General features: G+C 36.8%; 1 protein-coding gene across 1 annotated transcript in view; it reads right to left on the bottom strand.

The window, feature by feature from the left end:
* LEPR (leptin receptor) overlaps positions 1 to 24,439 on the bottom strand; it is an 83,429-nt gene extending 58,990 nt beyond the window's left edge. Inside the window, exons 1-4 of the mRNA XM_068538002.1 lie at positions 24,267 to 24,439; positions 15,238 to 15,297; positions 10,425 to 10,754; positions 8,373 to 8,496 (exon numbers count right to left, since the gene is read on the bottom strand). Of these exons, the coding sequence (XP_068394103.1) occupies positions 8,373 to 8,496; positions 10,425 to 10,754; positions 15,238 to 15,277 (494 nt within the window). The 5' untranslated portion in view covers positions 15,278 to 15,297; positions 24,267 to 24,439. The remainder of the gene's footprint in view (positions 1 to 8,372; positions 8,497 to 10,424; positions 10,755 to 15,237; positions 15,298 to 24,266) is intronic.
* Between the last annotated feature and the right edge of the window lie 1,485 nt (positions 24,440 to 25,924).

The raw sequence follows: 25,924 nt of genomic DNA, 5'->3' as shown, positions 1-25,924 counted from the left end.
TTATTATAGGAATAACACCAAATGAGTGTTCTTGACTGTGACATAAACTGAAAGCAAAACATAGTGGGCAAACCAATAAACATGAATTGGAACATTTAGCATTAGCTTTGTGTATAATTTAATCAAGTCACATTTTAAATCTCAGACTGGTAACCTATACAAATGTTACTTCCCAAAATCTAGTTTACCAATCCCAAGTAATTTCAAAGAACAGGTTAGTGTCCCAGACTAGTCTCATCATAATAGATTCCTGGACCCTCCATGGAGAATTCAGTAGGTCTGGGGCCAAGGAATCTGTTTTTAGTAAGTGTCATAGACCAGCGGTTCTCAAAGTATGGTCCCCAAGCCAGTAACATCAGCATCATCTGGAAATTGATAGAAATGCAAATCCAGCCCAGATCTCATGAATTAGGCCCAGGTGGGAAGTTGACTTAGATGTATTTCATCAAGGAGACAAATTTAAGAAGCATTCTGTAAAACACAAAGTACTCGTCAGATGTACAATATCACCAAACAAATGGAAAATCAACAAGGATGAGAGGGAGGAAGAAAAAAGAAAGAAAATAAAAAGGGAATGCAAACAAAAGCAAATAGACCTAAATGTACATCAAGTTAACAATACAACCACCTGAGGCGGAAGGGGAGGGGATATCCTAATTAACTTCAGAACACAGAATTTTAGCAAAGGCAAAATGAGTCTAAACAAACATTGCACTCTAGTTACCCTATTTGTTTTCTATGGTGGTATGGCTTAGCTATTCCAAAACTACTTTGTGTGTATTCTAGGACTGAGCAACTAGGTAATATATTGTTGGAAAGGGAAGCAAGATTTCTCACTGCTAGAAAAAGGAGTTACAAAAAAAAAGAAAGAAAAGAAAGGCTAGGATAGATCCTGTGGTTTTGAACTAGAACAAGAGACATTAGTATGAACACATGCTTTTAATATGTGTATATACAGAGAGATATAAAAATATAGACTTGTGAGTATTATATATACACATTATGTGTGACCTGTGTGTATGCATACATATAACTAACTCTGTAGCTGAGTGGGCCTAGAAACAATACCACCCAAGTAACAGTGAGCATCTAGCCCCCTGATACCACTTTGTAAACATCATTCTCCAACAGAAAGGAATCAGGGCTCCTTGCAAAAATGGTTGATTCCAGTGTCAGAGCAGGAAAAGTATAAAATCAACCTGAAACATCTTGTAGTGCTAGAGAGTAAGGAGTCCTATTTAAAAAAAAAAAAAGATCTAACACATCAAAAGGACACAGAGGCCAGTTTACATAAGCGCCCACTGCCAAATATGGGACAGTGTGAGCAATAAAATAAATAATGATAGTAACTAAATATAGCTCACAAATAAAATAATAATCCATGAGCCCATCTTGATAGGAAGGAAGACAGGAAGGAAGGAAGGGAGGGAGGGAGGGAGGGAGGGAGTGAGGGAGCGAGGGAGGAGGAAAAAAGGAGGGGGAAGGAAAGAAAAAAGGTAAGAGAGAAAGAATGGAAAGTGTACTTCTCACAGATCCTAGCTAGCACTGTGGCCTGCACACACTGTTTCTTAATTAAATAACACTATGCCTAAAATGTCCCAATTAACATTGAGCACATTTGTTTACAAATCATGCATCTTTCTTATCTAAAAATTTCAGTTGTTCTTTTTTATATTGTCAATTTCTCTCCTCATTACGTTCATGTTTTCCTTTATATCCTTGAGCATGTGGAGCACGCTAAAACTAACTGTCTGCTAATTCTATTATCTCTGCCATTTCTGGGTCTGCTTCTATTGTCTATTTTTTCTTTCGGGGTTATGTTTTCCTGTTCCTTCATATATGTACCATTTTTTACTGGATGCCAGACATTGTGAATATTACATTTTTGAGTGTTGGATTATGTTATTTTGCCTTAAAGAATGTTGGATTTTGTTCTGGCAATCAGTTAAGTTACTTGGGTGACTTAAGTGTGAACCTTTTAAGCTTCTTTTAAGCTCTTTTGGGGGGAGTATAGAATAGCCTTGACTCTAGGGCTAATCTGGCCCCACTTTTAAAGTGTGGCTATTATGGGGTTTCTACTGAATGTCAGTGATACTCAACAAGGTCTCTCCAAGTCTCCCTGTTGGAAACTTCCATTATTCCTGGCCCTGTGTGACCTCTGGGAATTTCTTAGATTACAGCTCTTGGTAACTGTTCTCTTCCTAGAAGTTTTCTTGCCCAAGATCATAGACAGATGGGTATTCAGCCAAAGAATCAAGAGGACCCCAGTGCTGATTCCTGTGTACCTCCCTGCTTCAGGTACCCTGCCCTATGAATCAAGCCCCCTTTTACCCTCTGAACTCTTCTGTCTCCTCAATTCAGCAATATTGCTGGGCTCTGCTTGAGTTCCCCAGCCTTGTGCCATGTCCTGGAAATTGCCTCCAGCCCGGAAAACCTGAGTAAAATAGAACTTACTTTGTTTCCTCCTCTCAGGAATCACGTTCTGTTCTGCCTTTGTCCAATATCTGAAAATAGATGTTTTCTACTTTTATCGACTTTTCTAGTTGTTTATGACAGAAGAGTAATCCCAGAACTTATTATTCCCTCATGGCCAGATGTCAATTTTGCTGACTTTTTATATTAACTTCTGAAGATATGTATTCACATAGTTCAAAACTTGGTTTTCTTTAAAGGGAGTAGTGAAATGGGCTGATTACTTGATGGAAATGTGTGATCAAGGAAATCTATTACCGCAGCATGTGTATCAGCTGAGAGGAAAACTTGATGATGCAGAAGAGAGAGGGGATAATTGCCGGAAAAAAGTCCTTGAGTGACAACAGGGGATGGGACTCAAAACACAGAAGAAAGGGTTCATTTTAGATTGGAACCCAGGGAATTCATCAGCAATTAAAGAAAACAAGGAAACTGTATAGGCACAGACATGAGCAGGCTGGTAGATTTTGGTGAGAAAAGCAAAAACTTGAACCCGCCCCCTCCCCCTCCTGCTTTCCCAGTGAAAATATAAAACAAGGTCATCAGCGAGTCTCTTTGGCTCTCTCTAAGGGAAGCCAGCTGCCATGTTGTAAGGTGCTCTATGGCGAATACACAGGACAAAGAACTGAAGAAGGCCTCCAGTCATAGCCTGGGAGGAACTAAGGCTTTCTGTCTAGTGGCCCATGAGGAACTTGGAAGCCTAGGGAGTGAGCTTGGAAACAGATCCTCCTGAAGTTGAACCTTGAAATAACTGCACTCCTACCTGACACCTGCATTGCAACCTTGTGAAAGACCTTAAGGCAGATGTCCCAGTTAAGCTGCACCTAGATTCCTGACCCACAGAAACTGTGAAATGATGAATGATTGTTGTTTTAAGCCACTAAATTGTGGGTAATTTATTATAAGGCATAGATAGCCAAGGAAGATACTGGCACCTGGAAGTAGGATGCTGCCATAACAAATACCTAAAAATGTGGGTGTGGCTTTGGAGCTAGGTGATGGACAGAGGCTGGAAGTATTTGGAGAGGCATGATGGAGAAAGCCTAAAACACCTTGAACGGACTGTTAGTAGAAATCTACAGTTTGAGGACACTGCCAGTGAGGACACAAAAGGAAGTGAGGAACATGATATTGGAAACTGGAGGAAAGGGAATCTTTCTTACATAGTGGTCAAAAGCTAAGTAACACATCTGCAGTTCTGTGGACAGTGTAGAATGTGCCTACTGATCTGGTGATCTATTTCAGGAGATTTCCAAGCAAGTGCTGAAAGTGCCTCTTGGCTCCTTACTGTTTCAAGAGGAGAGATACTCATTGACAAAAGGGCTGTTGAACAAAGGAACTAGTACTTGAGAGTTGTAAAATTCCCAGCCTCTCCAGATGGCTAAAGATGTTTGAAATGGCTTCTAAGCAAAGATCAAAGAGAAGGCAGAGAAGAGCTTATTTCTAAGAGATCTGCGGGCTTTTATCTAATGGAGTGAACCCCAGTAAGATTCCCAGGAGGCTGTGTGATCTTGTGAGAGAATTACAGTAGCAGAAACACTGCTAGCTTAGACTGAAGGAGTACAAAATGAAACAAAGCCACTGGATTCCCAAAATTGTGCCAACCGGAAGCATGCTGAGAAAACTACTCAGCTGCAGAGATGTATAACCTTTCATAAAAAAGGGAAGGCGAATCAGAGGGCAGAACCAAGGGCCCAGAGAGCAGAGCCAAGGGGCATGGAGATTTACTCCTGAGGTTGCGGTGACAGAGGGAATAGGCCTGACATGACGGGTAGGGGGAGATATGGTCAAAAAGTGGGATCTTTGAAACTGAGATTAGAGAAAGAGCAAGCTTATCAGCAACGACAAGATCCATGAGAGTGGGTAAGCTAGGTTGGGTGAAAAAGAGAAGAGTAAAAGTAAAGCTTTCAAGAAATTGAAGATCATCCAGGTTGATGCTGAAATCACCAAGAATGCTGACAAGAGTGACAGTGAAGAGACAAAGTAAACTAGGTATTAGCAGTTACAAAAGTCCAAACTCCCTGGATGACCCTTGCTTATTCATCCACCTTGATTTCTCATCATTCCCCAGCTTCCCAACCACAGAACTTTTCAAGTCCTCAAATGTCTATATGTGACTGTGTTCCTTTGCAAATGCTCTTCACTCTCTCTGGCTCATTCTTCTCTGCCCCCTTATAATCTAGGCAGATACTTCTAGCATATGTTTCTGAAAGTCCCCATATTTACTACATCACAGCATTTTCAAACTTTGTTATGGTCTTTGTCTTTACTATCAGCTCCAAGAAGGCAAGGGTTGAGTCTGAGTTGTTTAACACTGTTCTCTACACTCAGCTCAGTGTCTGATGTACACATAGGCACCTCACAAAGGAAGAAGAGGATTTCCTTCCTAGGTCTAAGAGAAAATTCAAAAATAACACATTTGTATGGTATCTCTCCTTCAGTTTTTCTGACAAACATTAATATCTGAGCTTAAACAATGCTTTCCCTTAAGGGACATATTTATAGGGCTTTAAATCCCTTATAAACATTAGGTTTTAGTTCCTTTTAAATACATACTTATTTACACATGGAAGCATTTGAAAGACTTCTCTCATGAATTCTCTAATGTCTTGGGGAGGTGATTTTGATGAAAAACTTCTCTATAGTAACCATCCTTATGGATTTCCTCTTCCACAGAGGTTTCATTTGTTATGTTGGCCAGGTCTTCCTCCTGATCTGAAGAGTCTTATTTAAATTTTTGGAGATATATTGCCCAAAGATGCACACAAAAATAGAATTCAAGGTGGAAATAGTATGTGACAATTGGTAAAACTAACCAAATCATACAATGGAGAGAACAATTAAAGTGGCAAGAAAAAAAAAAAAAAAAGAAAAGAAAATGCTTCTCAAATTGCATGCAATTAGGTTTTCCTGTATTAATATTTTTAGAAACCTGAGTTCAAATCAAAGCAGGTCAAAAGAATCTACTAAATTCATCATATGAGCAAGTTGAAAAATCTATTTAGTTTATCATAATTTTCTCATTTTTCTGGGTCTTACCATTTAGATGAACAGACCAATGACTACTTAGCTGACTGAAGTTCAAATTCGCAGCTGTAGCTAATTTACTGTGCAATTTTGTAATGTTCTGACATATTCATATATAATATCTTTTTCAGAAAATGCAGACCTCAGACATAACTATGGCCTATACATTATAAAATATAAATCCTTACACATAGTCACAGAGCTTTAAAACTGAGCACATTACCCTAGCCCACTGATAATATTTGAAATTCTCTTGAATAGGCACCTAGTGAGATTTTAATCATCACCCAAAGTATTCAGGTCATCACAAAAATGTACTACATTGCAAAGGAATTCTTTTCTCTGAGCTAAAATCTGTCTTGGTTAATACAGCAGGAAACTTTCTGCCCAGACGTCAAATATATCCTCATCCACCACAGTGCTTCCATTCTTCTCTCAATACTCTGAAGTTGAGGTGAGCCTCCTTCATTTTAAGACCAACCCTTCATCTCTGCTCTTTTTCTGGAACTTGCCTATTCAACCATTCACTCTTTGTAATGTACCTTCAATGGGTCCCCTTCTACCACATCTTCAATTTTTCTCTCCCTGCTGGGTCATTTTCTATAGACTAGAAACAAGCTCATTCTTTCCCATCCTTTACATGTTCACCTTTGGCTGTGCATTGCCCATTACTCCTCCACCTTCCCACTTTACTACTTCAGCTAGGCTTCCTGGGCCTCTAGAGATTTATAGCCCAGTCATTCTGTTGTGGACATTTATCCACCTGGCTGCCCAGCATCTGCCTGGAAAATCTACTCTTCTGTTAGGCTGAAACACTAGCAGCTACGGCACATTCTCACCAGTCAGATACTCCCATTCAAGACACTGGCCCTAATGAGAATTGCACTCATTAAAGCAGCAGGGGCTAGCAGGGGCTTCTAGATTCATCTAGTGACCAGCATTAGAGGTGGAAATGATCACAGAGACACTCAATGTCCAGATGTGACAGCAGGGGCACCCTATCTGGGCTACTCCTGTGGGGTGACTTTAAGAATTAGTCCAGGGAATTCCCTGGATGTCCAGTGGTTAGGACTTGGCACTTTCACTGCGGGGGCCCCGGGTTCAATCCCTTGGTGGGGAACTAAGATTCCACAAGCTTTGCGGTGAGGCCAAAAAAAAAAATTAGTCCAGTAGTCTAACATAAGTTATAAATACTAACTACAGTCTGATAATCAGTACATAATGAGGATGGTAGCAGCTATGCGAATTTTCTTCTAAAATTTGTCTTATTTACCTTTACACCAGAAATTTTCAAATTTCAGTTCCATCAGATTCATCTAAAGGGCTTGATAAAATACAGATCGATGGGCCTCACCCCCAAAATTTCTGATCCTAGTTCTGGGATGGAGTTATCAAATTTAAATTTCTATAATATTTCCAGGTGATGTTGATATGCTTCTCAATGCTACCTGCCCACACATTTTTGTTATTAGCTCTTATTCATTCCCGAAGTTTCAACTTAGCTGTCTCCTTCCTTGGGAAACCTTCACTCCTCTTGCCACCAGTGCGCTAGACATCCCCACATAAGGCTCTCACACCAGTCTTGTGCTCCCACACCTTCGTGTGCCTACCAAGTGCACATCAGTAACCACTAAAACTGAAACCCTATTTTGATACATATTTGTACATATCTGTCCCAACCACTAGCCTGTGAGTGGCTCAAGAGCAGAGATCATAACTATTCTTTTTCTAAAAAAAGATAAGACAAAATATATTTTTTAAACTAAAGGCAAGATACAAAACAAAGAAGAATGTTGTATAAAGGTTAATGGGAAAATACATCAAGAAGATGTAACAACTAAGAACATAGATCCACCCAACAATATAGTCTAAAAATACATAGAACAACATACGGCAAAACAGTGAGAATAAATACATAAATCAACCATTGCAGTTATTTTTAAAAGTTGAGGTAAAATACACATTTAGTAAAGTCTATGAATACATCTTTTTCTTGACATTTTTGTTTCTTTAAAATTTTTTTACTGTGGTAAAACATACATAACATAACATTTACCATTTTAAGTGTACAGTTTATGACATTAAGTACATTCACATTGTTGGGTAACAATCCCTACCATTCAACTTCAGAACTTTTTTCATCTCCCCAAACTGAAACTCTGAACCCATTTAAACAAGAACTCTTCATTACCCCTCCCGTAGTCCCTGGTAGCCATCATTCTACTTTCTGTCTCTATTCATCTTTATATGGACAGTTTCTAGCACACTACCCCTTAATTATATGACCTCAATAACTGCAGAACTGAGGGAGGTGAGTGACATTCTCCTTCAGCATCAAATAAAAGAACAAATGAGAATGAATTTTAAAGAGTTAAAATTCAAATAGAAATGGTATGTATTATCACTGGAATTATTAGAAAACTTGAAGGACATGTTAGCTGTTAGAATCATAAGTGTATGGCTGTTTGAAACCACCATCGTGGCTCTCTACCTAGCACAAATAAATAAAAAGCACTTACATTTTTAAGATAATAAAAAGATCAAATATGAGAGAAAAATCCACCAGAAAAAGAAATATAAACTATTTCCCCTTCTCCACTCAAATATCTAAGACTACTGAATTGAGTTCACGCTTCTTTGAGAATATATGCCCATCCATATCTGCAATGTCTTGCTACCTGAACCAACATGAGGAGAAAAGAGGAAACCTAATGGAGAAGAAGGTTGTATAAAAAATACAGAAATGTACATTGATATAAAAGGAAATGCAGAGATAGAAGAGCTTTCATAATCTACTTCTGTATATGGAAGCTCTTGCATTTCAAAATAACTTGTGTCATGGAAATGTCCAAATTTATTTATTTGGTACTTACAGAAGATATAAAAGATGGACCTTAAGGTCATAATTCTTGAAAGGACTCTTAAATAATGACTCCATATAGCAGATGAATAATTTCAAGTCCTCTTTCATCCAGCACTGTATGTTCCAGTTTGCACCTGAATTAAAAATAAACTAAATTAAACCCGAAAAAAACATTCTGAACAACTCAGTGAAAGAGAAGAGCTAAATTAAATTTACCAGTGTTCTGATACAACTTCCACTGCCCATTCTGAAAGAAAAAGAACAGGCTCTAACTGGTTGTATATGTTTGCCCATTTAGTCCCTTTGGCCTTCAATTTCCTTTTTCATAAAGTAAGAGAATTAAATTCAATTATTGTTTCTCAAACGTTTTTAAGATCCTGAACCACTTAAGTAGGACAGAAGACCCCAAAACTCACCTAGCTCAGTCCATCCTCACTTTCCAAGAGACGAGAGAACATGAAATATCAAGGTACAAGCAAATTTGGGGCAGTATTTAAGTGTCTGCTTTAGCAATAAAGCATGGTGATCACATTGGAACTAAGATGCATATCTTAAGTTCTTGTTATTGTAATATTATAGACCCCACATACAACCTATGTGAGTATATTTCACTGTACACTGAAAAACTCACCTGACAATGATAAACTATTAGTGATTTGTAATTTAGAGAGCAAGAATAGCAATAGTTGAAAATCATGACTAACTTAAGACAACACTAATACTTATCTTTAAGCACCACTAACATATTTCCCCATTTGAAGGATTTCTAGCTAGTAGGGACTTTGCATAGGTTGAGCCCTATGAAGTAAACAGCCCATATGGCAGAATATTAAATGGAAATCCTGAATAACCACCACTTAACCTAGTAATTTTAGTTACAAAAACTTAAACTCATTTTAAAATAATGAATTATTAGCCTTTATATATATATACGTAAAATTAAAATCTGCATCAAAATCATTTCACTTGATAATCAAAAAAAGTGCTAACATTTTTTGATCATTTCACAGCTCATCACAGGGACCCTAACATTTTAAGTTCATTCTTAATATATTTAATAATCATTGGAATGGCTAAGTTAAGTTCCCTTACAAATTAAAAAAGTGTGTCATTTAAAATTAACTTAAATGCTCATAGCGTCAGTTGGAGACACTGGGAGTTATTATTTCTAACTTGTTTTAAAACTCTGATTTTATTGCACGGTTATGCTTTATCCTTACTCCTAACCTGATTTCAACAAACTGAGTGTTTCTTCCATCTAATCAGTGGTGCTTTGGCCCTCCAAGGGACATCTGGCAAAGTCTGGAGATATGTTTTGATTGTCACAACTGGGGAGTGAGTGTTAACAGACACTAAGTGGGCAGAAGGCGGGGATGCTTCGAACATCCCACAATGCACAGAACAGTCCCCCATAACCAAGAATTATCTGGCCCACAATGTCAATAATTTTGAGGTTGAGAAATTCTGACTAACCCTACATAGGAGTGTTATATTATGTACGTCTTTATTTTCACACTGTAGGTCTCTACAGTGCTAAGTCCATTGTCTCTGCTCTATTTAGCTTTTCCAGAGGCTTGGAGATAATTTTGTTGTTTAGATTTCCAGATGCAGAATTATTAACAACATGAGCTACACTTAGTATGCATTATACGTAAACAAATAAAAAAAAAAACCTTGATTTGGTTTTTTGATCTCTCCTTGGTTACGGAGAGATTCCTTGCTTGCTTTAACTAACTCAACAGTATTATCTGCCATTTGATATTTTATCTACTTAACAAAAAGAAGTTGTACTTTTTCCATTTTAAAGCCAATTTAGAAGACTACAAGAAATATATTTTAAGGTTAAAAAGTTCCCTCATTACACTTTTATTTTATTTTTAGGGGATAGAAAATAATTGGGGACTTATTAGTTTGGTCCTAATTTTATTACTAATATAAAATGATAATGTGTGCTCAGAATCACATCCATAAGACATCTATTTCACACAGGTTTCAGAGAATAGAACCATTTTGTTCAATACAGTTAAGTAAGAGGTAATGCTTGGAACATTAAAATACTTACCTATTTGTTGAAAAACTAAAGAATTTACTGTTGAAACAAATGCCTTCCCTTCAATGTTGTCTGCATGTACAGAGCAGTTTTTATCTTCCTCGCTCCAAAAGCAACAGTGGAAAGTTGTTTTGGATGATAAGTTAGATAAGTAGGTACCACTTGAATTAAGTTTAGTTTCAACAACTGCCTCATAATGTCCACTCAAATTTGAAGTGTTCTTCGAGATTCCAGCAGGCAAGAGGAAGTCATATGTTGTATTTGGTGGCATGCAAGACAACTTAAATTTCCAGGGAGTAATTGGATATGCCAAGTTAAATGCAGTTATCACATAAATAAATTCTGTTAGGACATTTAAAAGACACACAGAAAAGCAATTAATCATTTTGACTAGACATAAATAGGAAGTATCTAAGATTAAGCCATGTAGTGCTCAATAGTAATTACTTAACTTTCTAAGTGCTCAATCAGTGCCTAATGCATAGCTCTGTGCTTCCACTGAACAAAGTGTTACACTTAAAAGGGTGCATTTATTTATAGAGGTAACTTCACTCTTTAGCACCCCTTTTTGGAAATTCACACTTCATTTTCCTCATTAATCTAACATCTCATATTTATATTTTAATGATAGGAAATTATAGCTAAATATTCCAGTTTCCTTTTCCAAAAAATAAATTATTCTAATGAACTTCCAGCATAAATGGTATCTGGATGTGCAATTATATAAGCAAACATTAACGTGCTGTTTTAATATTTCTTAATGAGAATAACACCAAAATGTTAACACTACTTTCACTGAGTGCTTTTAGAAAGGGTTTGTCTTCAACATCAGGACAGCTGGATGATTTCCTGAATCTGCCCATGGTTCTCCAGATATATGACATCATATAAGACATGTCCTTAATGCATTCTCCAATAATTGATGCACAATGACAGACTTCTTACAGGAAACGTCCACTGCTGATTAAAGACAATTTATCACTTTTTAGACACATAAAATTAAGAACAATTTTATAATCCTGTACCCCCCGCAAAAATCCTCAAAAGTGATACTTGTTTTTTAATGAGTAGTTGCTTGATAATAAAATAATGAATTCTCCATAACTCTTTCTTTTATAAGTTACCCTAACTATCCAACAGCTGTGTATCCTCATATACAAAGTAATGAAGAATGAAAATTCTAAGAATTTTTCATGGATTTGTATAGAATGAGACTTTTGAAGGATTATGGTAAACGTAAACGTGTAAGAAAATAGAAATTTTTTTAAAAATTCACAAAAGTATTGTTCTAAGTTACAAAAGTAATACATGTAAAAATATTCAAATATACAAGTAATGACTGTTAACAATTTGGTTTCTAGAACTTTCTATTAATGTTAATTAATATAAACATGTATCAGATGCAAAAATTAAGGCAAAAATGATTAACACGACTAGTATTATTTTTCCCACACTGATAACAATTAGGTATTATAACATCACCAAAAGTGAATCCTCACTGCAACTATGTTCCTTTGGACTTCAATCCTTCTAACATTTATTTCTGAAATTAGAACTCACTAAAAAGAGAACTGGGTATTTCTTTCATTTTACAAAACCATGAATATGTATTGGTACTAATTAAAAGCATTATATTTTCTAGCTGCACATGGAAGATTCGGTTGGCTGAACTGAAATTAGCCTAAAATCCTCAAAGAAGTATTTAAAACTTAAAATGTAATAATGAATGTCTTAGACATAGTAACTACTGAATCAGTTTAATTAAAAGATGATTCTATTTTGTTTACATGCTTCCTTTGCAAATGATATTTCTTTCCCTCCAAAGAGGGAAATATATTCATCTGAAGGCATATGTTATCATGTTATCATATGACATCTGTTATCATCCTATCATATGTTATATATCAAGGCCCCAGACCTCTTCCAATTCACTAAACTTGACCAAACCACAAACCTTTTGGAAAGCCAATGTGAAACATTAGCAATGGAGCCTAATAAAAATTAGATAGAGAATGTAAGAGAGAATGTTACCACTCTTTGATAGCCCTCTGTGGTCTAGTTTTTCTGAAATCTGTAACAGTGGAATTATCCTGGATATTTTCAGTAAATATATATATGGCTAAAATGACAAAGAACAGTATATATAACAAGGAAAGCTCCAAGAGCACTTTTAAAGATTGGAAGTTTGGAATTGACATGTACACACTGCTATATTTAAAACAGATAACCAACAAGGACCTACTGTACAGCACAGGGAACTCTGCTCAATACTCTGAAATAATCTAAATGGAAAAAGAATTTGAAAAAGAATAGATACATGTATATGTATAGCTGAGTCTCTTTGCTGTACACCTGAAACTAACACATCATTGTTAATCAACTATACTCCAATATAAAATAAAAATTTAAAAAAGAAAAAGATTAGAGTAGCCAAAAAGATGCCCAGAACTAGCTGACACACAGGTAATGGTTGCTAGAGAAAATAGGTTTTCTTAAAGATAGCTTGACTTTAATTTCAAAAACTTGGAACACAGTCTAAATAGATGATTTGAGTTTAAAAAAAAATCAAAATATCTCTAGAATGCTGTAAGAAACAACTGAGAATAGTACAATGCAGAGGTTAAGGGCACTGACCCTCTGAGCAGTGGAAAATTTGCATATAACTTATAGTTGGCCCTCCCTATACACGGTTCCTCTGTATACACAGTTCTTCTGCATCTGCAGATTCAACTAACCTTGGATCGTGCAGTACTGCAGTATTTACTACTGAAAAAAATCTGAGTATAAGTGGACCTGCGAAAACCCATGCTCTTCGAGGGTCAACTATATACTCAAAAGTCACTGGCATTGTGTGACTACTTTCCAACAGAAGCCTGCTATGCTTCACAGAAATTTAAAACACAAGATTCTAAAAAAATGTCTATTAAGCTTTCTCTCGAGGATATTCGAGAGATAGGAATAGGTAGGAGGAAGACTAGTATACATTTAATTTTTGAAAGCATTCTTCTGGTGATAGTCAAGGTGGGAATTCCCAAGGTATACACCATCCCTTGATAATATCCCCTTATAACATTATCTTGTCATTGTTTACCAGAGTCATAATGGGGAATACCATTTAAAATGACATTTCCTTTCCATTTTAGAACAAATCTGTTATTCTGTATGGTAGCCATTTATTTTAAATATTATCACCAAGTAAACTGCTCCTGGATACAGACAATTAAAGTTTTGACTATCATCTGATATACATATTCATAATTTAATAATGCTACATTTGCTAAATAAAATTAAAATATTTAAATGTCATGATATCTTGTTTCCAAGTATGTATAAGGGTGTTAATGTGTATGTATAAATATTCTGCACTGTAAAAGAAAACCAAGTTAGAAAATAAATGATGGGCAAGGAGAAAAAACTTGCAAAGTGTAATAAATTCTTAGGGCTTCTGATGGTTAATGTTATGTGTCAACTTCACTAGGCCCACAGGGTGCTCAGACATTTGGTCAAATGTTAATCTGGGTGTGTCTGTGAGGCTGTTCCTGGATGAACCGGTAAACTGAGCAAAGCAGATGCCCTCCCTGATGTGGGTGGGCCTCATCCAATCAATTGAAGACCTAAATAGAACAAAAATGACTCGGTAAGAGGGAACTCCTCCTGTTTGACAGGCTTGAACTGGGACATCAGTCTTTTCCTTCCTTTGGACTCAAAACTGAAACTTTACTCTTCCTGGGTCCCAAACCTGCCATTATTTGGACAGGAACTTACACCATCAGCTCTCCTGGGTCTCCAGCTTGCCAACTGCAAATCTTGGGACTTCTCAGCCTCCATAATCATGTGAGCCAATTCCTTGTAATAAACCTCATCTTAGATATATACAAATCCTATTGGTTCTGCTTCTCTGGAGAACTTTGACTAATACAGAGCTAAATATCTACATTTTAGAAATTTCTAAAAATCAATTGAGACAAAATCCAACAACAAAATAGTCAAAGTATGTGAATTAGAAAATCACATAAAAAAATGGAAATGGTCACTAAACAGTACTCAATCTCACAAATAACCAAATAAATAAAATTAAAGTGAGATGTTGTATTTTGCTTTGACAGGGCAAAAAGGTAAAAGAATGATAACATGCACCTTTGGCAGGAATGCAATGGAATACCACTCATATACTCATGTTGGGACTGCAAAAGGCACAGAGCTTTGTGGAGAAGATTTCACAGTATCTATCAAATTCAAACATGTGCTTACTACTCAACACAGAAATTCCTCTTTAGGAATTAATCTGTAGAAATACTCTTCCAAATACACAAAGATATATGTATACGAATTTCAATGTAGCATTATCTGTTATGGAAAAAGAAATGTCTATCAATGGGAATTGTTCAAATAAATTTATAATTTAAGGCACATTCATACAGTTCATTGTCATGCAACCATTAAACAAGTAAATCAGTAAACACTGGCAAGAATAGTTGCGATGATAAATTGAAAAGCTGTTAAGTGGAAAAAAGAAAAATGCAGAATGTATAGACCAGTTCTATTTTTGCAACTAGAGATATGAATGTGTGTGTGTGTGTGTGTGTGTGTGTGTGTGTGTGTGTGTGTGTTATGTTCCTGGGAGGATACACATCACATTGTTTCCAGGAGGTTGGGAAGAGTTTTCATTTTCACACTTATACGTTTGTTTGGTTTGCATTTTTAATCATAAGCAAGAGAATTCCTAACTGGAAACGGGAAATTTGATTAGCCATTAAAGGAAACAGCATCTCTAAGGGCAAAATCTCTACCTCATATATGGATACTTAAAAAGCAAATAACTTACCCCAATGTAACAAAGCCACACAGAATTTTTGACAACTCATCTTACTTCAGAGAAGTGCGCCTGAAAAACAGTAAATCTAAAACAAATACACACGCACATAAAAAAACCGACATATACACAAGCCGTCTGTGGAAAAATATAAAAGGAAAAGGATTATAATTAAGAATTCTTTAAATTGTAATCCTCTATAATACTCTGGATCAGTATCAGTGTTTAACATTAACGTAAAACTGTAAGTTATAGATTCATTCCTATGCACATGCTATTTTACATAGTTAAAATATAAGCAATACATTCATACATGGCTTAATCAAAAAAATGGCAATGTTCCTTTATGACATGACAAATCAGGACAGGTATCACAGATGAGATTGAATTTTTAACTAAACAAAAGTGCTCACAATGTTAATTAAATATGTACAGCTGATCTAACATTATAAGTATCACACGCTTCATTTTTTGTGTGTGCTCAGTTCTTAAATTTCTCTTATTTCCTAAAGCCTTTATCTTTACTATGATACTACAAGGCCAAATGATTATAGCATAGGTAATGCACTGCACATTTATTTCCAATAAAGACGAGGAAATTTTCCCATATGCTTTTGGAAACCCCCATTCATTTGCAAATGAGGTAATATTCATTCACATTGGCGAGTTATCAGTAATTGAAGGAAAGTCTGATGGCTTCATATATGCAGATGATAGGGATGACTTCAGAGACAAACCTCCCCATGAGATCTACTCAATTTGAATATATTATGAATAAGATTGTTTGTACTACTATGTTAACATATTGGGGCTTAGATTTGTAAGGGAACACTAAAGGCTTTTGATGTCCGAGTCTTTTTCATTATCTCATATTTGGAATTCAGTTCACTATATGAAAATTAATCTGAGGTAAAACGCCCTGAATTAAGCGTCGGGAATGTTGGGTGCCAATCAAGGCTCTTTGACTAATCAGCTATAGGACTTGGAACGTCACCACTCTAGACCTCAGGTTCCTCATCTACAAATCAGACTGAAGGACGATCTCTACAATCCCTTTCAGAGCTGCCTATGATTCTGGGGAGACTTTGGTTTAAAACAGTGATCACAGCTTGAGCACAAAGAATATTATAAAGTATTGAGTGAGAAACCTGTCTCATAAGTCATATTTGAGAACTGGTAGCATGTGATGAGCAAATAGAAAAACGTGTTTGTTTAGTTCACAACTCACATGACTCTTAGGAAAAAGATGGACGAGTGTGACCATTTTGTAGTCTCGTAAATTTGTTTGTCAGACTGAGTTTTTCACCAGGATTTTGGTTCTTTACACACTTGACATCAGAATGTATCTTTAGGGTTTCTAGAAATCGGTTCAGTGTGCAATCTTAATTATCTAATGGTATTAAATGTGTGCAAAGTCCTCCCAGTTTTTTTATGCTACTTGTTTCTGATACAACATTATCTCATAAAACCAACCCAAGGTCAATTTCATAATCAGGATGTGTCATAAATGCAACATATCACTAGACTAAGTGTTTCGACTGAACTGACTAGTGACTAAGTAATTCAGTCCAACAACTGATTTGACTCACTGTTAACTCAACTGATCTACTGAGTCAAGTGGATCAACAATACATCATATTGTTCTTCCTTACATAAGACAATCATTCTTTTATTTAATGTTCCAGGCAAAACACAAACTACTCTTAGGTTTGAATTCTTGCAATCAGGTTTCACTCTTCTATAACAGAGTAACAATCACAAGTGTAAAGAGGGCATAGCCGTAACACTGAGGAGACTGTGAAAGGTGATATTTACATAGACACAAAGAAAGAAATATTTATATCCACCCTAAATTGTACCAGAAAGGAATATAAGAGGAGGTTTATAAAAACGTAAATAATAGGGAAAAAATGACATATCTTAAAACTATGAGGAAAAAAATCAAGCAAAGGGAAAGTTAATGGTAAGATGACCAGAATGAGTATAATATACAAAACGCCGTTAATTGAAATTCACTTCCTACAGATGAGCTTTTAATTCGTTTTAAGCTTTTTTTTAAATTCAGAGAACTTGAAGTGAAACCAACAGCTTAGGGGGAAAGTACGAGTAATCTAGAAAAATAATCTAACACTAAGAACAGAAAGAAATTTTGCCTGAGTGACCTCATAAGATAACAAGTAACATCCTCATAGGTATCCTGACAGCACCGAGTTTCACGGGAATCTAAAAATTCAGTCATTTCTCACTCCCTCCACTGCCAACACCCTGCTCCAAGCCACGATCATCTCTTCCCTGGACAATCAGAAGGGCCTCCTAACTGGTCTCCTGGCTGCAGCCCTTGCTCCCCAATTCAATCTGTTTCCAATGCAGCAGCCAGAATGGTCTTGTTGACATATGGGTCAGCCCATGTCTCTTTTCCAAAACACTGCAGTGCTCACCTTTTCACTCAAGGGTAAAAGTCCCAGTCCTGTGCAACACTACAAGGTCCTGGATCTCTAGTGCCCCTCTGACCTCATCAACTGCTGCTCTCCCCTTTGCTCGAGTCACCTTCTCAGAGGAGCCTTCCCTGAACAGCCTACCTAAAATTCCAAGACCTTCCCGCCCGCCCCCCCCCCCCCCGCCCCCCGTCATGTCATATCTGCTGTTCTGTTTACTTTTGTTCTCCTTATTACCGAACACTATCTAACATGAATACGGTTCATTACTTTTCTTGCGTATTTTCTAACTCTTCCTGCTAGAATGTAAACTCCTCTAGACCAAGGGATTTCTTTACTGTGTCCTTTTCGTGCTATCCTTCCCACATAGAAGTCTGCCTCTCATACAGAAGGTGTTCCATATACAGTAACTGAATGAATGAGTGAAGAAATGAGTAAATGAGTGTCAAGATAAGACTCTCTCTGGAAATATCCTTCGAAATAGGCTGCTGGTATCACACCAAGACAAAATTGAATAAAAGCGATCTTTAAAAGAGGCATTCTAAGATCACCCAGATACAGCTCTTTGAGAAACTGTCGCAATGTCGGAGAGAATTTCAGAATGGCGATTCCTAACTATTTCTGGGTCACTGACCTTGTTGAGAATTTGGTGAGAGCAATGTACCAACGGGCAGGACGAGGCACATATACCTAAAACTAAGGCTATAATTTCAAGGGGTTAATAAATGCTCTGAAATTTATCCAAAGCTCCCAGGTTAAGAATTCCTAATGTAGATAAACGAAGTGCACATCCCTCTATAATTACAGCTCCACGAATTGAGTCATTGATAGACATCAAGTTATGAGGAGCTTGAAATAATACGGCCTAACACTTCTCCTGGAATGTAATCATGCTACATTGATAGTTAAAAGGAGTAATGTGCCTTATCTGAAATATCTGAAGAAATCTTTAATAAACTATACGAAGATTCACCCATAGTCTGATCTAAACGACACAGCCATTATATCTGGATGTACAGGCACTAATTCAATTTGCATAATATACCAAACATAGTAAAGCATATTAAACATATCACTAACTAACTCTTCAGTTATTACTAAACTTAAAACAAAAGGAAAAATAATAATCTGTGTTCTACATAAATTATCATCTTATCAGGCTTTAATATCTATTGTAGAGAACTTTTGTGTTATTTTTATGTATCAAATTCTACTTATATATAAACAGAGTAGTCTCAACTAGTGTTTGAATGAGTCTTTGGGCAGAAAAGAAATTAACTACAACTTTCTCCAATGATCTCAAAAAGTCTCTAGATTTGTAGAAAATTTTACGAGTAAGAAAAGCAATTCCGGCAATACTGTTGTTTTGATGAACAAACTCAATGAGCTCCATCTGCCACTAATTTTTGCTTTTACTTTCTGCTAGAGAAGCTGCCATGTATCTTTCACCTAAATAACAACATTTAAGCATTTTATTTAAATATAAATGAAAAACACTCTTAGAGTATCAAAATTTAGCAAATATAGCCTGGTCTATCTCCAGTAACCTCATTATTTTAAGTATGTTTACTTTTATTTCTTCACTTGGGATGGAAATTGGTCATGTTATTCCCATTAAGTAGCTGTTATAGACTTAAATTAGTTTTTTAATTAAACAATAAATTTCTTCCTTCATCCTGGTATAAGCATTTGTCCCTTTGAAAACATAATTTCGAGCTCTTTAATTCCTGATATGACTCTAATTGTGTGTTCTTGTTGCAAATTAATTCCTTGAAATTAGAGTAATAAGCTATGATTTATTGACCTAGGTACCAAAGTCAACACAGTTGAGTCAAAATAGGCATCTTACCGATATACAAAGTAACTTAAAATCTGTACATAAATCAACTCATTTAAATATTAGTTGAATACTTGGTAAAATGTAAGTTATTACATGGGGTGCTACAAATACAGAAATTAAGAAGAAATCATCATTTACTTTAAGAAATAATATTATTTTTTAATTTTTATTTTATACTGACATTATTTTATTATTTTACATGTCAAAGCACTATAATTCCAGTATGAATAAAGTGCCATGGGACTTCAGATTCAAGATGGCAAACTAAACAAACTGATCTTCTTTTCCTCCTGAGATGCCTTTAGAATTATAGTAAAGTCAATCCACTTAGAACAGAGAGAATGACAGGACCAGCAGCAAAAAAGAGATTTAAACAAACTTCTGGAAGATGAAACAAAGACTAACAAAGTAGAATGAAGGAAGGAACTACCTAGGACATTTGGGTAAGGCTCTGTCATCAATGAGGAAACAAACTGGCTTGGGGGAACCCTGGATGTTGGATAGTTTGGTCTCTATATGTAATGTTTGACTTCTTTATCCTCTCATAAACAACAAAATCTAGCTCCCTGTAACTGTCAGTGGAGTGGTTTACAAACAACCAAAATCAACGCTGGCTAGTTTAAGTAGTGCCAACTGAAAACTGTCACTTGCTATCTGGAATGAAGTCATTAGCCACTGTAGTCGCTGACCTTCAACACACCCTGAAGTGAGTTCAGGGTGGAGATCAAGAATGAGGTACTCTGCGCTCTGGGAAAACCTGGCAGAACAGGCCTTCAGATAGTTAGATATTTTCAGAAGACTTTATGAGCCCAATTTCTTGCATCTTCTCACATCTAGAAAAGCACAGTCATTAACGGAGACATCTGATCCTCGTGACTAGCAGCTACCCTCTGCCAAAATGTGTGCTTGACTGCACATACCCCCTTCACCAAAATCACATATATACTGCCCCCCCCACACCTCTTGAGAGCAGTTTCTTAGAGCTGTCTGAGAGGCTCTCTCCCAGGCTATAGTCCTCATTTTGCCCCAAATAAAACTTAACTTACAACTCTCACATTGTGCATTTTTTTTAGTCAACGGTAGAAAAGGAACTTACTAAAGATTACTGGGTACCTCACAGAACCTCAGTGAGGACCAGAGAACCCAGCCAGTAAAGCACACAGTCAAGAACCATACCCAATATCTAATGTAGAATTGCTCTAGAAAAGACAGCCCTGACACCACAACAGGACACTGTATGCTATGACTAAAACCATAGTGCCTACTACCTCTGAGTTCTTCTGAGCTCATCTGCCCCTTCATGTCCCACACTTCTCATCTAAAATCTGGCATGAATGCCTCTAAGTGGTAAAACCTAATTCACAATCTACCTTCAGACAGCCAGAAAACTTGGTAAAATATGGATCTATAATGTGGGGAATTCCCCAAACACAAACAAAATATTCAAAGGTGTCAAATGGCCAAAGAGAATAAATAATTGTCCTTTATACTCCTATATGATAAAGGGGGGGAAATACAAGTTATCTGAGGAGAACTTGGGCTTCTAGTATAGGCTTGGCACCAACATGGTAAAGACCTTATACCTCCTGATACTTAAGGGGATAAGCCTTCAGCATAAATGGCAGCTCCTTACTCAAGTGCCTAAAATGAAGCCTGTCAGATGGCAAACAATGCCCATACACACAGAATTCACATTCTTCTTATTTCTTCACGTAAAGCCACCCTGAATGGAGACATGAGCTAAGACATGAAGAAAGTCTTCAGCATAATGGAAAAATTTTGTAAAAAGAAAGATAGAAAAAGAAAACCTACCACAGGGGACACAGAGATAAATCAGAGAAAAAAAAGTAGCTTTAACAAATGTTAATGAGGATGTGTCAAAAGACTTTGCACCCATAAACTCAAAGATTTTTCTGACAAAGGAATATCAGAGGAAGAAAGAGCTTTGGGGGAAAAAAAAAAAAGGAATAGTTGAGAAAAATTTTTTCCAATGGAAAGGTCAGAAAACACATTTGCATAATTAATTCCTCCCCAAGGTGGGGGGGAGGGGAATAAAGTCAAGTGATTCATATCCAACCAATAGCATTTACAGAAAAAAAGAATAAAGAGAAAATGATCAGCGAAATAATATAAGAAAATTTCCCAGGGCTGATAAGAGACATAAGTCTTCAAACTGAAAAAAAAAAAAAAAAAAAATTCTACCAAGTTCCAAGAAAGAGGAATGGAAAAAAATCCATTCCTAAACATATCATTAAGAAATTGCAGAAGAGTAAAGAAGAAGAGAAGATAGGAAGAGTTTCCAGAGGAAAAAAATCACTAAAGGAATGATAAACAGAATTAAAACAAATGTTTCATCTCAAAACACTGAATTCTAGAAAACAATCCAGTAATGACTGATGGAAAATCATTTATAGTTTAAAATTCTATTAGCCAATCAAGCAAGTATCAGAGCAAAACAAATATATTTTCAATAATGCAATGATTTAGAAAATTTATATCCCATGAATCTCTTTCTCAGAGGTAATTTTATGATGTATTCCAGCAAAATGAGGAATAAACCAAGAAAGAGGGATTCAGGGACTCAGGAACCAGGAAAGCTTGACTACAACCCAGTTGATGACTCTGCAGATTTAAGAATGACCTGTCCAGATAGCAGATGGGGTACAGATGACCGCTGAAAGGAAATGGCCAAGAAAAAGGTGAGGACAGAAGGCAACTTAATGCATAATATGATTCTGAAGCTGCAAAACTTTGAAAATAAAACAAACAAAAAACCAGAATAACACGAGGGAAAAAAGGAAGCCCTAGTTCAAAATTGAAGCCACTAGTCCAAATAAGAATATGCATTCAATAAGCTTAAAAAAGAAGAATGAAATGGATTCCAAAAAATAAAGGGAATGAGTAAAAAACTTAAAATTAAAGACATAATGAACAAGGCTCACATATCTTCTCCCAATAAGAAAAAATTCAGCTAACTGGGAAAAGCCTTATTAAAAAGTCCTGATCTAAATATGAATTGAAATAAAATATGGCACAATTTTGAGCAAATGCTGGAATTAAAAAATCCATTTGAAAGAAGAAAGAATCCCCTTAACCTTGATTCTAGGAACATTCTCCTTTGGGTGGCTGAGAAGTCATATTGAATGAAATAATCCTAGAACTCTTCCTGTTTCTGCAATGAGTAATACTTACAAAGTCACAATAACATTAATGCTGCTATTTATTTATTTTTCAACTTTTTGGCCTAACCAATGGACAAAAATGAAAAATTTAATTACAAATATTAAGCATAACATATTATCAATATTCTCACTGTACAGCTGTCAAAATTGGAGTGGTATAATTATAAAAGGAGAGATGGTGAGAAGGCAAAGGGTGAAATATCCCAACCTCACAAAGTAGGGAGTCAAGAGAAACCATCTGTAGTGAATGGAACAAGAAATGGTCGTGGAATTATAAACGGAACCAATAAAAGAGGTCAGAAAATTAATATAATTATATGTAAAGGAGGGTCAGAGAAAGAAGATGAAATTAGTAAGCTAAATTCTTTCCTACTATGGTACTTGTTTAAAGTTGATAAATGAAAAGAAAAGGGAAAAAAGTCAATATAAGCATATTATATAGCCCTACAGAGGTAGCCAAAGGAGGAAACAAACCCAGAAATGATTAAAGTTAGTTGTTCTCAAAGTCAGGAATAAAAAAGCGAAGGGAGTGGGGCAAGGTGCCACTGTGTTTTATTACAGTAGGCTTTTGTAACCACGTGCATGGATTCTTTTCATGCAAAATTATTATTTTGTCCTTTTAATTAAATTAAGTGCTAATGGATTTCAAAGAAAGTAGCTACTAACAAAGTCCTAGGAGCTAATTAAAGGTTCACAGAAATGACATATTAGTTGAACTCCAAGAAGTACAATACAAAGGGAGAGAGTAGTATTGTATTTCCTCTATTCTAAGATTGACAATATTTTAACACCTCTGACACCAGGATCCTTGTTAAAATCGATGTCATCTTACAACCACTGATGGCCTGGTAGCAGCTGTGATCTCGTTGTCATTGATTGCATACACAGAAACCTGGGGTGCTTTTCTAATGACAGACTGGACAATTTTAATCCATCAATATTTCAGTTAACAAACTATTTAAAGACCATTTGAGGAAGGAAGGAATATGAGCCCTGTGTGCTATCTGAAAACCTTCTGTGGACATCTTTTGCTAAGATCAATATAGAGCCAGCATAAAATTTGCAAAATGGACCAACTTAAAAGAAAATCGCGGAGATTGATTCAAGATGGTGGAGTAGAAGGACGTGCTCTCACTCCCTCCTGCGAGAACACCGGAATCACAACTAACTGCTGAACAATCATCGACAAGAAGACACTGGAACTCACCAAAAAAGATACCCCACATCCAAAGACAAAGGAGAAGCCACAATGAGACGGTAGGAGGGGCACAATCACAATAAAATCAAGTCCCATAACCGCTGGGTGGGTGACCCACAAACTGGAGAACAATTATACCACAGAAGTCCACCCACTGGAGTGAAGGTTCTGAGCCCCACGTCAGGCTTCTTAACCTGGGGGTCTGGCAACGAGAGGAGGAATTCCAAGAGAATCAGACTTTGAAGCCTAGTGGGATTTGATTGCAGGGCTTCGACAGGACTGGGGGAAACAGAGACTCCACTCTTGGAGGGCACACACAAAGTAGTGTGCACATCAGGACCCAGGGGAAGGAGCAGTGACCCCATAGGAGAACAAACCAGATCTACCTGCTAGTGTTGGAGGGTCTCCTGCAGAGGAAGGGAGTGGCTATGTCTCACCGTGAGGACAAGGACACTGGCAGCAGAAGTTCTGGGAAGTACTCCTTGGCGTGAGCCCTCTCGGAGTCAGCAATTAGCCCCACCAAAGAGCCTGGGTAGGCTCCAGTGTTGGGTCGCCTCAGGCCAAACAACCAACAGGGAGGGAACCCAGCCCCACCCATCAGCAGTCAAGTGGATTAAAGTTTTACTGAGCTCTGTTCACCAGAGCAACAGCCAGCTCTACCCAGCACCAGTCCCTCCCATCAGGAAACTTTCACGAGCTCCGTAAATAGACTGACTCATCCACCAGAGGGCAGAGAGCAAAAGCAAGAAGAACTACAATCATGCAGCCTGTGGAACAAAAACCACACTCACAGAAAGATAGAAAAGATGAAAAGGCAGAGGGCTATGTACCAGATGGAGGAACAAGATAAAACCCCAGAAAAACAACTAAATGAAGTGCAGAGAGGCAACCTTCCAGAACAAGAATTCAGAATAATGATAGTGAACATGATCCAGGACCTCAGAAACAGAATGGAGGCAAAGATCGAGAAGATGCAAGAAATGTTTAACAAAGACTAGAAGAATGAAAGAACAAACAAACAGGGATGAACAATACAATAACTGAAATGAAAAATACACTAGAAGGAATCAATAGCAGAATAACTGAGGCAGAAGAATGGATAAGTGACCTGGAGGACAGAATGGTGGAATTCACTGCTGTGGAACAGAATAAAGAAAAAGGAAAGAAAAGAAATGAAGACAGCCTAAGAGACCTCTGGGATAACATTAAACGCAACAACATTCGCATTATAGGGGTCCCAGAAGGAGAAGAGAGAGAGAAAGGACCCGAGAAAATATTTGAAGAGATTATAGTCAAAAACTTCCCTAACACGGGAAAGGAAATAGCCACCCAAGTCCAGGAAGCATAGAGAGTCCCATACAGGATAAACCCAAAGAGAAACACGCTGAGACACATAGTAATCAAACTGGCAAAAATTAAAGACAAAGAAAAATTATTGAAAGCAGCAAGGGAAAAACGACAAATAACATATAAGGGAACTCCCATAAGGTTAACAGCTGATTTCTCAGCAGGAACTCTACAAGCCAGAAGGGAGTGGCATGATATAATTAAATTGATGAAAGGGAAGAACCTACAATCAAGATTACTCTACCTGGCAAGGATCTCATTCAGATTTGATGAAGAAATCAAAAGCTTTACAGACAACCAAAAGCTAAGAGAATTCAGCACCACCAAACCAGCTTTACAACAAATGCTAAAGGAACTTCTCTAACTGGGAAACAAAAGAGAAGAAAAGGACCTACAAAAACAAACCCAAAACAATTAAGAAAATGGTCATAGGAAAATACATATCAATAATTACTTTAAACGTGAATGGATTAAATGCTCCAACCAAAAGGCACAGGCTTGCTGAATGGATACAAAAACAAGACTCATATATATGCTGTCTACAAGAGACCCACTTCAGACCTAGGGACACATACAGACTGAAAGTGAGGGGATGGAAAAAGATATTCCATGCAAATGGAAATCAAAAGAAAGCTGGAGTAGCAATACTCCTATCAGATAAAATAGATTTCAAAAGAAAGAATGTTACAAGAGACAA

The sequence above is a fragment of the Eschrichtius robustus genome, chromosome 3 (assembly GCF_028021215.1).
Source record: "Eschrichtius robustus isolate mEscRob2 chromosome 3, mEscRob2.pri, whole genome shotgun sequence".
NCBI classification, from domain to species: Eukaryota; Metazoa; Chordata; class Mammalia; order Artiodactyla; family Eschrichtiidae; genus Eschrichtius; species Eschrichtius robustus.
This window is presented reverse-complemented; position numbering and strand designations above follow the sequence as displayed.